At 40.2% G+C, this 14,753-nt stretch overlaps 1 protein-coding gene across 4 annotated transcripts in view; it reads right to left on the bottom strand.

The window, feature by feature from the left end:
* Positions 1-14,753, bottom strand: part of LOC133872861 (kinesin-like protein KIN-7O) — a 61,933-nt gene that overhangs the window by 26,858 nt on the left and 20,322 nt on the right. For all 4 annotated transcript variants that reach the window (XM_062310489.1, XM_062310486.1, XM_062310487.1 and 1 more), the window contains exons 15-18: positions 5,539-5,784; positions 5,404-5,469; positions 5,028-5,213; positions 4,844-4,948 (exon numbers count right to left, since the gene is read on the bottom strand). In XM_062310489.1, the coding sequence (XP_062166473.1) occupies positions 4,844-4,948; positions 5,028-5,213; positions 5,404-5,469; positions 5,539-5,784 (603 nt within the window). The remainder of the gene's footprint in view (positions 1-4,843; positions 4,949-5,027; positions 5,214-5,403; positions 5,470-5,538; positions 5,785-14,753) is intronic.

Below are 14,753 nucleotides of genomic sequence, written 5' to 3'. Positions count from 1 at the left end.
CAAGCTGGTATGCGAGATATCTTCGTCTTAGCTTAAGGGGAAGTGTTGAAGATATGCGGCTGATATGATTTGATTTACAGATTTGATTTCCTTTCCATACATTTTCGTATTTATTATAATTCCATGTTAGTGTGTTGCTTCCCTATATAAACAAGTGTAGATGTATCATTGAATCATCGTAAATAAGAAGAATTCTTCCATATTATCTTTCATCTGAAGGTGACAGGGATGTTTCAGTGTTGGAATGGGTGTTTCAACAGACACTAGAGCAGTGTGATTAGGAACTGCAATTCCTTTGTGCCTATCTAGAGATAAGGGACTGCCCATACCTTTGAGGGTTACAAAATTTTAGAAATGAATTTCGAAACTCCAAACAATTATTTATTCTACCATTAAATGTTTAAGACTAATTGCATCTCTTTCTAAGAGCTCTTAAACTTTAGGAATTAGCTTTTTCTTTTTTGTGCTTCTTGTTTTAATATTGGTAGGGTTGAGCCCCCTATGGGCAGATTTCAGCCCTCCCTTGCCCCGGTATCCGCCCCCCAGTAGGGGCGGTTTTAGGAACCACCTACCCACCCACGGGGGCCTGAATCTGACCATATTTGCCCCTAGCATATGGGTATTTTTTGCAATTGTCTGTTTTACCCTTCTTGTTTTTTTCTTTTCCTTCATTTTCTCAACAACCAAAGGGTCAATCATAGCCCAACAATCTCAACAAACAACAAAGAAAGAAACGAAGAATGTGGTGAGAGAAAGTGAGATCTCCATCTATGTGTCTCTCAAATTTCATATCCCTGTGTCTAAGATCTCTCTCTCTCTCTCTCTCTCGATGGAGAGCGAAGTCCGGGTCAATGACACCTTTCGACTTAAGGCTTGTTTGTTGTTTGGTGGTAGGGTTGAGTAAACGGAAGGCTCTGAGGTAGCGGAGGTTGTCACGATAGAAGATAAGAGGCACGTCTGGTTCTTGGGATAAGGAAAAGTAGACGTGACAGCTGATGTGTGTGTTCAAAAGGAAAGGCGTGTTTATTGGTCTTGGGAGTTGGGAGAACTTAAAAACGTTTTTTGAACATTTTAAAAATTATATATAATATAATAATTTTAGGGTGAGTGGGCAGGCAGGTATTATCTGCAACCGCCCACCCAAAAATTGTTATCCACCCATTTTGGACAATTTAAAAATAAGGGGTAATTACATTTTCTCCCCATGAACTACCAAAAAATGCGCAATGCCCCCATAAACTACCAACTCGATCAAAATAGAGCATTCAACTACCAAAAATAACCATTTTCCCCCATTCCGTCAGTCACACGCCGTTTTACCCTCATTTTCTTCCTCTTTTCCCCCTATGAACTACCACCATCTTCCTCTTTTCCCCCCATGAACTACCATCATCTTCCAACATGCCCCCATATAAAACGGCACATGACCCGTTGACCGTTTGTTTTAACCCTTTTGACTGACGGAAGGGGGAAAAATGATTATCTTTGGTAGTTGAATGCTTTATTTTGGTCGAGTTGGTAGTTCATGGGGGCATTGCGCATTTTTTGGTAATTCATGGGGGAAAAAGGTAATTACCCCTAAAAATAATTTTTTTTTTTTTATAAGTAATTGCAATTTATAAAAAAACGCGCAGAGAGGCGCAACCCTTTTACACGGGAAGTATACAAGAGAACCCCTAAAAAGGACGAACAGAGAATAAATTTAAAAAGTCTACATAAGTAAAAACACTCAAACTATGATGGGGCGCTATCCAAACATATAACTTATTGAGCAACCACTTCCGTAGTTCCACCATAGATGTCTCTACATCTTCAAACAGGCACGCATTCCGCTCCCTCCAAATACACCACAACAAGCACAGAGGAGCTAACCGCCAAGCCTCTTTAGCATGACCACACCCAATCGCCGCCCCCCAACTTTTCAACAACTCCAACACCGTTCGTGGCATAACCCACACTACCCCAAATAAAATAAGTATGTAGCTCCAAAATTCCTGGGCGACTTCACAGTGAAGCAACAAGTGATCAACAGACTCCACACTCTTCTTACATAAACAACACCACTCAATCACTATAACATTCTTCTTACGCAAGTTATCATGCGTCAATATTTTACCCAAAGCCGCTAACCATACGAAGAAAGCCACCCTTGTTAGAGCCTTAACACGCCAAATATTCTTCCAGGGAAAAGATGGAAAAGATGGGCCATCTTTCCTAATAAGCTCTTCATAGAAGGATATCACCTCAAATAAACCTTTTTTAGAGGGATTCCACACTAACTTGTCACCCTCTCCATGTCGAGCCGAAATGGAGTATAGTCGATCGAAGAAAGAAAGGACCATATCCATCTCCCAATCCTGGATTTGTCGCGTAAAGAGAACATTCCACTGAATTACACCATTATGAACAACCAAATTTTCCGCCACCATTGCATCTTTGTTCCTTACTATACTAAAAAGAGCTGGAAAGAATTGCTTCAAGGAACTATCTCCACACCACCAATCATGCCAAAAACTAATATTTGATCCATTCCCCACTTCAAAACGAACAAAATTGCGAAATTTCTCTCATCCCCTCCTTATATGTTTCCATACACCCACTCCAAAAGAACCCGAAACCTCTTTTGAGCACCACCCACCCTAACTCTCAAATTTGGCATCAATCACCAATCGCCATAAAGCCTCTCTCTCCCTACCATATCTCCACAACCACTTACCCAAGAGTGCTCTATTGAACTAGATGAAGTTGTGAGCTCCCAACCCACCTGCATGCAAAGGAGTACAAATCTTGTTCCAATTCACTAGATGAAATTTGGCCTCGTCACCAATGCCACCCCAAAGAAAATCCTTTTGAATTTTATCAAGACGATTAGCCACCCTCACTGGAATAGGAAACAGAGATAAGTAATATGTAAGAATATTGGAGAGCGTACTATTAATAAGAGTCAACCGGGTACCCTTTGACAAATACATCCGCTTCCAACCCGCCAACCTCCTTTCCATTTTTTCAATAACACCATTCCAAATAGAAGTGGACTTGTAAGAAGCCCCCAAAGGCAAACCCAAGTAAGTCATAGGCAAAGATGCAACTCGACATCCAAGAAGATTGGCCAACCTTTCGACATCGTCTACTTCACCAATTGGAATAATTTCTAATTTTCCTAAATTAATCCTCAAACCAAAAACTGCCTCAAAGCATAAGAAGATACATCTTAGATGTCGAACTTGTTATTCTTGAGAACTGCAAAATATCAATGTGTCATCAACAAACAAAAGATGATTCACAACTAAGGCCTCGGAATCTCTAGAACCCACTAAAAACCCTGCCAAATTACCTTGATCCAATGCGGCAGTCAGCATCCGACTCAAAGCCTCCATAACCACCACAAACAACAAAGGAGAAAGAGGATCTCCTTGTCTCAAACCACGAGAGCTACTAAAAAAACCGGACGGGGTTCCATTTACAAGAATAGAAAATCTCACCGTAGAAATACAAAAACGTATCCAATCCCTCCATTTTTCCCCCAAACCACATCTCTGCAACAAATAAAGCAGGAAATCCCAGTTCACATGGTCATATGCCTTCTCCAAATCTAGCTTACACAGGAGTCCTAAGTCCCCCAATCGAATCTGACTATCCACACATTCATTTGCAATAAGCACAGAGTCTAATATTTGTCAACCACCATAAATGCATTCTGAGAAATAAATAAATAAAAAGTCCTCCCACCCGAAAAATGGGGGAAAACATTCTCCCATTACCCTTACAGGTTGGCATATACAAACGAGCGGGCTAGTTTAATATTTGCAGTTTTGCTTCTTTTTTTAATATTAGTGTTTCTCTTGTATACTTCACTTTCACTAATAAAATGGTTGAGGGAGGCTTTGTGGAGATTTATGATAGATGCTAATTATGATAGTTGAAGGGAAGGTTGGTGTTTTAAGGAGGTAACAGTTTGGAGTGGAAGTGTGGAAATATACAAGGAGGGGGAGAGAAACTTTTTCAAAATTTGTTAGATATGAGGTGAGTTATGGATCAAAGGTTAGTTTTTGGCATGATGTGTGGTGTGAGGAACAACCATTAAAGATATCTTATCCGGACTTGTTCAAATTTTGGCATGATGTGTGGGCTGGAGAGGAGATCATATGCAGTTCCGAGATGGGAATATTCAATGGAATATAATTTTTACTAGACCCGTACAGGATTGGGAGGTGGACGTGTTCTTTTCTGTCTTTGAGATGTATTCTCTCTGAGTAAGGCAAGAAGATGTGGATAGAATATGTTAAGAAAATAGCTTCGTTGTGTAGAATGTGGTGTATTTGAAGAGAGTGGAATGCACGGAGTTTAGAAGATATAGACTTTGTTGGTAGAGCTGAAAATGACTATGTTCAACGCTTTATACGCATGGATAGCAGCATATCATAGCTTGCTTTTTTCTAGTTTTCTTATTTTTTTGAACATTTGTTCATCTTTTTCTCCTAATTAGGGGATTCTCCTATATACTTCATGTGTATTAGGGTTGTGCCCCTCTGCGATTTTCTAATGAGATTAAATTACTTCTAAAAAAATAACAATAATAATAATAATAGTAAAATGATAATTGCTTGCCTTGTGCATTGACTTTAGTATTTGAAAAGACGGGCATAATTGAGAACTCATATGGGGTTGAAGGTATTCATTACAATTCATATGGAGTACACTTACTTTTTCATTATCCAGCTAAGTTTATCACTATAACGGACTCAAGCTTCCAAATTCATAGATGACTTCAATCAAATTTTTAAAGTAGATACTCACTCTTAAATCACACAACGAGATCATGCATGATTTAGACAATGATTACCTGTTCACACTTCTCCCTAGCGCATATGTTCTGTTTTGTCGCCATCTCAACGATACTATCCAAATTTTGCTGGCTCGAAGACCTCTCCGTTTCCAACATCTTAATCTATGAGATAGACAATTTGGAAAATAAAATTAAATAGGGAACATATAGTGTAAGCAAAAAAAAAAAATTTGACATGAACCTGCTCTTGAAGCCGCTTGATCACAAGAATAGCCTCTGACTCCCTTATACTAACATTTTTGTCCCCATTAACGGAATCTTTATTGATATGATACATGGAATAGTCATTAGATTTTTCAACCCAACAAAAATCAGCCTCAATAAGCTTTCTGGTTAAGAAATCAATTTGTATCTCATCCATGGTTCTCTGCACCAAAAATTTAAAAAATAAAAAAAATAAAAAACAAAACAAAACATAATATTAATAAACAGAGGAACCACAATTTTCTAATGTCTTAAAGAACAGAAGTATCAATTCCAGTGTATATGGGTTGTGGCCACCTTTTGTTGCTTTTCAGAAAAGTATGATTCGTAAATAAATAAATAAAAATAATAACCTGAGTCTCGAATTTTAAAAACAAATCTTCATATTCCACTTGCATTTCCTCTAACTCATTGTCCGCCTGCCAGAAGTGCAGATATTAGGGCCCAAACCAGGTATAAGAAAACAGAGGAAAAGGTGTGTGGCAAACCATGGGTAAGCTTTTGTTCCTGAGTGGCATTTTTCGCCTATTTGTTACATGTAGTAAAGCACATGGCTCAGGAAGAGAGCAGTCTTCCAGTGCATTACTTATACCATCTTCATCTTGTTTGCAGGAGTCATCCAAAGCAACTTCCATTTCATTCACCAGTTCTTCAAAAGGAAGAAGGGGTCCCATATCACGCTTAGGTCTCTTAGGTTTTACACCAGAAGCTGTTGATTGGACAGTGAAAGATGCCTAAAGTGCAGAAGAAATAAGTATTAGCTCAATAGCTTCCATTTTTTGACATATTGAACTGAACAGCTAGAGTTCTTAGAGTACATGGCAAGGAAAATGTCAACAAAGCTTATTTCCAGAGTCGTCAGTATACTTTTTTACATCTAGCCTGAGCTATGTAAGACAATTAGAATCTGTTTACCCAAACCCTAACCCTGCTACGTTAATGACTACAATATATGACAGGGGTAAAAGTATTGCTGTCTGATGCTCTAAAATGGTGGAAATTAATCCAATACTTGAATAGAAACCCACACATGACGTCCATACCCAGTCCATAAAACTTTTTTTGTTGACTACCAAGTCCATGTGACAGAGAATAACATAGTCCAAAAACTTAGGCACTATTTGGCAACCCTCTACTCTTCCTCTCCTGTTTTTTTTCACTTCTCCCAAAAAAGTCAAATCCAAAACATTCGAACTTTTTTTCACTTTTCATATCACATCAATCATTTTTTAATACTATTCAAATAAAGAAACACACTACAAAACAAAACTTTTCACTTTTTTACAAAACAATTCCAAACTTTTTTATACTTTATATCACATCAATCACTTCTTACTACTATTCAAACAAAAATTCCACAACAAAACCATTTACCAAACAGAGCCTTAAATTTGTCAAATTGAAGTTCTAAATTTTTCCTTTTTTTTTTCTTTGGCAAATCCCATCTTTTCCCTCACTGTACTTATAGAATGCCTTCAGCTTGAATCAGTGAACTCAAAATATTCCTTTCTGTTAATGATCAAGTAAACAGAGATCAGCCAGCAATGGTTGGGATTGGATGGACTGGAATCTGTGATCAATTACACTGACAGAATTAAAAGACACTACTCACAGCCAGACAAGGCAAGACAACTAAACTTCAGTCATATTTGTGAATATCTTCCGCTAAAAGGAAATCAACGATGTCTTGAATTCAAAAGAGTGATGCTAAAAACCAAGATTATCAACATGGAAACCCTAGAAGTCAAGTGATATAAGACCAGAAGGAAGCAATTTATCAACCACTACTCTGCAGTCCCACTCACTAAAGTCTTTCATCGACAAAAAATATAATAGTAGTAAAAACAGCAATAAAAGAAAGGATCCACTGATGCCATCATTCGACTCCTATCCGCTCAAATCACCTTACGAATTTCACATTATAACCTATCAAGGCACTCTCTACATAATCCAAAATAACCCTTACAAAGTCAAATCAACTTTGTCTTGTGTACACCAACGGAGAGACAGAGGGGGAAAAAGGAACACAGAATTGATGGTGCCATTATTGATTCCAATACACGCTGAAGTTAGCGGAAGAAATTCATATTATAACCTATCAAGGCACTCCTTGAATAACCCAAAATTACTCTTTGCATGATTATGTCAACTTTGTACTTGTTACACATACATGCACACATATCAACAAAAAATAAAAATCAATGATCCCGTAATAGGATTCATTTATGCTCCCAAAGCACATCAAGAATTTAACATTATAAGCTATTCATAGAACACCCAAATACCCGAACACCTTTGCTGTATAATTTCCACCGTGCTCATCTTGGTGAGCATGTATTGATATATATAGCTTTACAATATATTAGGTTAACTACAACTCTATCTCTTTACATTTGAATTCCTATCTTATCTCTCTATCACTGCATGCTGTATCTTATCTTTCTATCACAGCATGCAGTTACATTAAAATTGTAGTTTTAGTGTAACTCTAACTTATCTTTCTATCACTAGAGTTCCGTATAGGATGAGTATCTCTAGGCTCCCTAGACTCACATATAGGATGTGAGTCTTTAGGTGATAAGTCAGGTGCGTTAATACCCTCCCACAAGGTCAACGTGGGAGAACGGACGTTGAGCTTGAAACACAACCTTTGAAACCGAGTGGAGACAAGAGGTTTGGTTAGAACATCTGCTAATTGGTCCGAGTTTGGAATGAAGAGTATTTCCAAAGATTTATCAATAACGCGATCTCTAATGAAGTGGAAGTCGATTTCCACATTCTTTGTGCGTGCATGAAATACTGGATTTACTGACATGTACATAGCCTCAATGTTGTCACACCATAGTTTAGTTGTAGAAAAGAGACAGAGATACCGAGTTCATGAAGAAGAGCTTTAATCCAAAGAAATTCAGAAGTGGTATTAGCAACCGATTTATATTCTGCTTCTGTAGAAGAGCGTGAGACGATGGGTTGCTTTCTAGAGCTCCATAAGATCAAGTTCGAGCCAAGGAAGACACAATAAGCTCCTGTGGAGTGTCTCTCATCTGGGCAGCCTGCCCAATCGGCATCTGAGTAGGCTTGTAAACTGGTGGACTATGTTCGATGAAGAAGAAGGTCGTGAGATACTATTTGCTTTAGGTATCGAAGGATCCTTTTTACAGCTTGCCAGTGTAGTTTAGTTGGTCTATGCATAAACTGGCAGACAAAGTTAATAGCAAAACCCAAATCAGGCCGTGTCAGTGATAGGTATTGTAGAGAGCCAACAGTGTTGCGATATAGAGAATGATCTTCCATTGGATCACCAGCAAAGGCTACCATGGGGGACATGACAGATTTGGCCTCCAGCATGTTTGTTTTCTTCAATATGACCAGAATATATCTGCACTGGGAGAGAAGGAGACCCGACTTGACCGAGAGGACTTCAACCCCAAGAAAATAGTGAAGATCACCCAAATCTTTAACAACAAAGCCAACACTAAGAAGCTGAAGTAGGTCAGTAATTGCAGCAGGAACAAAGGCTATGTTGATTATATCACCTACATAGATGAGGAGTGACAGATGTGTTGCTATAAATAAACAGAGATGAATCTACCTTAGAGCCCGTGAAACCAAGTTGAAATAATTTCTCACTTAGTCTAGAAAACAAGGCGCGGGGAGCTTGTTTTAAATCATAAAGAGCTTTGTGGAGCTTGCAGGCATGATCTGGATAGCTTGGGTGTATGAATCCGGGTGGTTGAATCATTTATACATCTTCGGAGAGGAAGACATGAAGGAATGCATTCTGAATATCTATTTGTTTGAGAGACCAACCTGCAGAATAAGTAATAGATAGTACAGTCCTCCTTCGGTCCTCTGTGACAAAATATTATTTGAATGGCTGAATAATTTAGCCTTGAGTTCTGTGTATTATATAGACTTTGCAAGGATGCTATACATGGAAAGGAAATATGGTCCTGCATGATTCTAGCCCTATACATGTAAACTATAATCTGTCAAATATGTACGCTAACTATACAAAATAATAAATGGAGAAATAAGGAAACAATCGTGGGCTAAAAATAAGGAAACACGAAACAATTATGGATAGCTATGTGCTGTCCATTGACAGCCCCCCTCAAATTGATGCAGGGTGATCAACAAGCATCAATTTGCTACTTAGGAAGCAATGTCGATGATGACAAAATATTGACAAAATATTATGTGAATGGCTATCTAGCCTTTGAGTTCTGTTTTTAATATATATAGACTTTACATGAATGCTATACATTGAAAAAATAAAGTCCCCCCCCATCATTCACGCCTCCTATCTACCTATATCTACCAACTACACAATTATGGACAGCATGTGCTGTCACCGTCCATTGACAAAGGAAAGACAGCATGTGCTGTCACTGTCCATTGACAAAAGGAAAGACAGCATGTGCTGTCACTGTCCATTGACAAAGGAAAGACAGCATGTGCTGTCACTGTCCATTGACAAAGGAGAGACAGCATGTGCTGTCACTGTCCATTGACAAATGAAAGACAGCATGTGCTGTCACTGTCCATTGACAAAGGAAAGAGTAATTATGGACAGCATGTGCTGTCCATTGACAGATGACAAGTGAGAGCCTTGGTGAAGATATCAGCAATTTGTAGATCAGTGGAAGAGTGATAATCCTAGCTTCAAAGGCTTCCCGGATAGAGTGACAATCCACTTCGATATGCTTGGTGCGCTCATGATAGATAGGATTGGCCGTGATCTGAATAGCACTGGTATTATCGGCATGTAGAGGTGTAGGGTCGATCAAAGAAAAATCTAACTCAGCAAGCAAACCACGAAGCCAAATAATTTTTGAACAAGCAAGGGACATAGCACGGTATTCAGATTCCGTAGATGACTTAGAGACTCTGTCTTGCTTCTTACTTTTCCAGGAGATCAAGGCATCACCTAAGAACACACACCAGCCAGTGATGGAGCGACGTGTATCTGCACACCCAGCCCAATCAGCATCACTATAAGCAGCAAGACGAGTAGAATTGCTGGCAGGGAAGAATAAGCCACAAGCAGAAGTACCGTGAACATAGCGTATGATCCTTCGGACAGCAGTCAAATGTAGATGACGGGGAGTCTGAAGGAACTGGCTGACTTGCTGGACAGCAAAAGAAATGTCTGGTCTAGTAATGGTGAGATAAACGAGGCTACCCACCAACTTCCGGTATAAACTGGGATCAGCAAGTAAGTCGCCCTCCTCTTTGCGAAGCTTGACATTTAATTCCATGGGAGTATCGACAGAAAGAGCCTCTTGAAGACCAGCTGTAGCCACCAAGTCACTAGCATACTTATGTTGATTGAGGGAAATACCGGAGGGACCACAATGCACCTCAAGACCAAGAAAATATGTGAGAGACCCAAGATCTTTCATATGAAAGGACTCCGAGAGATGAGTTTTGAGATGGTCAAGTAAAGTGGAATCGGAACCAGTGATCACAATATCATCAACATAAACCAATAGAAGAACAATACCCATGTCAGATTTCCGAAGAAACAAGGAAGTGTCATACTTGCTCTGCTTGAATAAAAATTGTAATAAAGTGGTGCAGAATTTATCAAACCAGGCCCTCGGAGCCTGTTTGAAACCATAAAGAGAGCGACGAAGCTTACACACATGTGAAGTCGGAGAGGGAAACAATCCTGGAGGTGGCTTCATATAAATACACTATTTAAGATCCCCATGAAGAAAAGCATTTTTGACATCCATCTGATGTAGGGGCCAATCACTGGAAGCAGCAAAGGCGAGAATCGTACGAACACATGATACGTGCATCAAGCACAGCCCATGACGGAGAAGACCCGTCAGCTTTAGATTTTTCAGAAGTGGATGATGGTTCAACATCCGTGCCATCAATATGACCCCAAAGAGCTTTGCCCTTGAGAAAAAATTCAAACTGAAATGACCAGGTAGCATAATTGGTGCCTGTAAACTTAACACACAGGAGCAGAATCCATAGAGAATAAATAGAACCCGAGATAAATCAAAGGGCCCAAAAACAACTGTGTTGTAATGGAGAGAAGTCGAAAAAGAACAAACCAAAGAAGAGGATTGCTGAGAAATCCACCGAGAGTGACAGACTGCACCGCCACACAGAAGTGACCGAGAAAAAACCACCAATACCTCAAACAGAGGCTGCCGAAAAACACCAACACAAGCTGCAGAAGACTGTTCTGAGAGACTTGGGCCGAGAGGATTGTGCCGAGAGAGACTGCCGAAAAACACCAACACAAGCTGCAGAAGACTGTTCCGAGAGACTTGTGCCGAGAGTGACAAACCACTGTGCGGTGAGTGTCAATGGACAGCACAGCTGTCCATAATTGTTTCCTTATTGCCCACGATTGTTTCCTTATTTCTCCATCTCTTATTTTGTATAGCTAGCATATATATATTTGACAGAATATAGTTTACATGTATAGGGCTAGAATCATGCAGTACCTTATTTGCTTTCCATGTATAGCATCCTTGTAAAGTCTATATAATATACAGAACTCAAGGCTAAAGGCAGAATTTCAGATAATATTTTGTCATGGTATCAGAGCCCAATTGCTTAATTTTTTCCCTGCGATTTTTTCTCTCGGTTTCTGGTTCTCGGTGTCTGTCACTCTCGGCCCAATTCTCTTGGCTCAAGTCTCTCGGATCGGTTTTCTGCAGCTTGTGTTGGTGTCTTCGGCAGCCTCTGTTTGAGGTCTTGGTGGTTTTTTTTCTCGGTCACTGCTGGGTAGGCGGTGCTGTCTTTCTCGGTGGTTTTTTTTCTCGGCACTTCTCTAGGCAACAGTGCAGTTTGTCACTCTCGGTAGGTTTCTCGGCAATCTTCTCCTCTCGGGTTCTCTTTATTCTCTATGGATTCTGCTCCTGTGTGTGTTAAGTTTACAGGCACCAATTATGCTACCTGAGCATTTCAGTTTGAATTTTTTCTCAAGGGCAAAGCCCTTTGGGGTCTTATTGCAAGAAGGGTCACATTATCAAAGAATGTCGTATTCGTCCCTCGAATCGTCCCGCCCAAGCATTTCAGACTTCGGTTCTTGCCACGCCTCCTACCGCTCTTGCTACTCCTCCTGCACTAGATTATTGCACTCCCGCAATGGTGCTACAGATTCTCATTTCGGCCTTATCAGCAATGGGGTTTCAAGGTAATCCTTCCCCTAAACTCTGGTACGTGGACTCGGCAGCTTCTAATCACATGACTCCTACTCACACCGCTTTGAGTCGTGTGCGGCCCTATGATGGTCACTCAGTTATTCAAACTGCCAATGGCAGTTCTTTGCCAATAGCTGCTGTCGGAGATGCCTCTTCTACGCTCACTGATGTGTTTCTTGCTCCTCAGCTTTCCACGAATCTTATTTCTATTGGCCAATTAGTTGAACATAATTGTGATGTTAAATTTTCTGGTGATGGTTGTGTTGTGCAGGAGCAGATAACGTGGGAGTAGATCGCGAAGGGACCTAAAGTGGGGCGCTTGTTTCCACTATTTTTGCATGTTCCAGTTTCTTCTATTAAGTCTTTTGCTTGTAATAATATTTCCGATCTTAGTATGGTGTGGCATCGTCGCTTGGGCCATCCTAATACTCAGATCTTATCTCATGTATTGAACTCTGGTTTACTTGGTAATAAAAATAATTATTCTCTCTCTCTTGAGTGTGCTTCTTGCAAACTTGGTAAAAGCAAAATTCTTCCCTTCCCTTTGCATGCTAGTCGGGGCATCTCACTGCTTTGATCTTATCCATAGTGATGTTTGGGGTCCTTCCCCAGTGAGTTCACATAAAAAATTTAAATACTATGTGACTTTCATTGATGATCATAGCAGATTTACTTGGGTCTACTTTCTTCGCTCTAAATCTGAGGTCTTTCGTATTTTCACTGAGTTTTTTGCGTATGTTGCCAATCAGTTTTCCTCTTTTATTAAGACATTACGCACCGATTCCGGTGGTGAATATTTGTCTACTGAGTTTCAGGCTTTCTTGGCGTCTAAGGGTATTCTTCATCAACGTTCATGTCCTTCTACTCCTCAACAAAATGTAGCCGAACGCAAAAATCGTCATCTCCTCGATGTGGTACGTACTCTCTTGTTAGAATCTTCTGTTCCGTCCATGTTTTGGGTAGAGGCTATGAAAACTGCTACTCACTTGATTAATCGTTTACCTTCTCAAGTCCTACATTTGGAGTCTCCCTATTTCCGCTTATTTGCTAAGCATCCTAGTTATGATAATCTTCGTACTTTTGGTAGTGTATGCTTTGTTCATTTACTTCCTCATAAGCGACATAAATTATCTGCTCAATCTGTCCGTTGTGCTTTCTTGGGATATAATGTGTGTCAAAAGGGATTTGTTTGCTATGATCCTACCTTAAATCGTACTCGCATTTCTAGGAATGTTATTTTCTTTGAAAACCAACATTTCTTTCCTGTGTCCTCTCTGCCAACATCTTCTACTGTGGTTCTTCCCTCCTTTGAGGAGTGGCTCTCAGATCTTCCTCCCGTCAGTTCACGATTTAAACCAGGTATTGTGTATACAAGACGCTCCCGCTCACAGTCTCTTCCAGTAGCTCACCCGGTATCTGATCCTACCACGCTCCACATTCAGTCAGTGGCAGCACCTCCTATGCCTTTGGTTCGTCACTCTTCTCGAGTGTCTGTCCCTCCAGATAGGTATGGATTTTCTTCTTCCAGTGGTGGCAATTCTATTTCAGCTCTTACTGCTACATTGGCCAATTTTGATATTCCCAACTGTTACTCACATGCTGCCAAGCATGAGTGTTGGCGACATGCTATGCAGGAAGAGATTGCCGCTCTAGAGGCCAATCACACCTGGGACATTGAGCCCTGTCCTCCTACTATTGCGCCTCTAGGATGCAAATGGGTTTACTCGGTCAAAGTTCGATTTGATGGAAGTTTGGATCGTTACAAAGCTCGGCTTGTTGCTCTTGGGAATAATCAGGAGTATGGTGTCAATTATGAAGAGACCTTTGCTCCAGTGGCTAAAATGACTATTGTTCGTACAATTCTCGCCCTTGCTGCTTCCAATGATTGGCCCCTACATCAGATGGATGTTAAAAATGCTTTTCTTCATGGGGATCTTAAATAGTGTATTTATATGAAGCCACCTCCAGGATTGTTTCCTTCTCCGACTTCACATGTGTGTAAGCTTCGTTGCTCCCTTTATGGTCTCAAACAGGCTCCGAGGGCCTGGTTTGATAAATTCCGCACCACTTTATTACAATTTTCATTCAAGCAGAGCAAGTATGACACTTCCTTGTTTCTTTGGAAATCCGACATGGGTATTGTTCTTCTATTGGTTTATGTTGATGATATTGTGATCACTGGTTCCGATTCCACTTTACTTGACCAGCTCAAAACTCATCTCTCGGAGTCCTTTCATATGAAAGATCTTGGGTCTCTCACATATTTTCTTGGTCTTGAGGTGCATCGTGGTCCCTCCGGTATTTCTCTCAATCAACATAAGTATGCTAGTGACTTGGTGGCTACAGCTGGTCTTCAAGAGGCTCTTTCTGTCGATACTCCCATGGAATTAAATGTCAAGCTTCGCAAAGAGGAGGGCGACTTACTTGCTGATCCCAGTTTATACCGGAAGTTGGTGGGTAGCCTCGTTTATCTCACCATTACTAGACCAGACATTTCTTTTGCTGTCCAGCAAGTCAGCCAGTTCCTTCAG

The sequence above is a fragment of the Alnus glutinosa genome, chromosome 7 (assembly GCF_958979055.1).
Source record: "Alnus glutinosa chromosome 7, dhAlnGlut1.1, whole genome shotgun sequence".
Taxonomy (NCBI): Eukaryota; Viridiplantae; Streptophyta; class Magnoliopsida; order Fagales; family Betulaceae; genus Alnus; species Alnus glutinosa.
The sequence above is the reverse complement of the archived record's forward strand: the minus strand, read 5'-3'. Positions and strand labels throughout refer to the sequence as shown.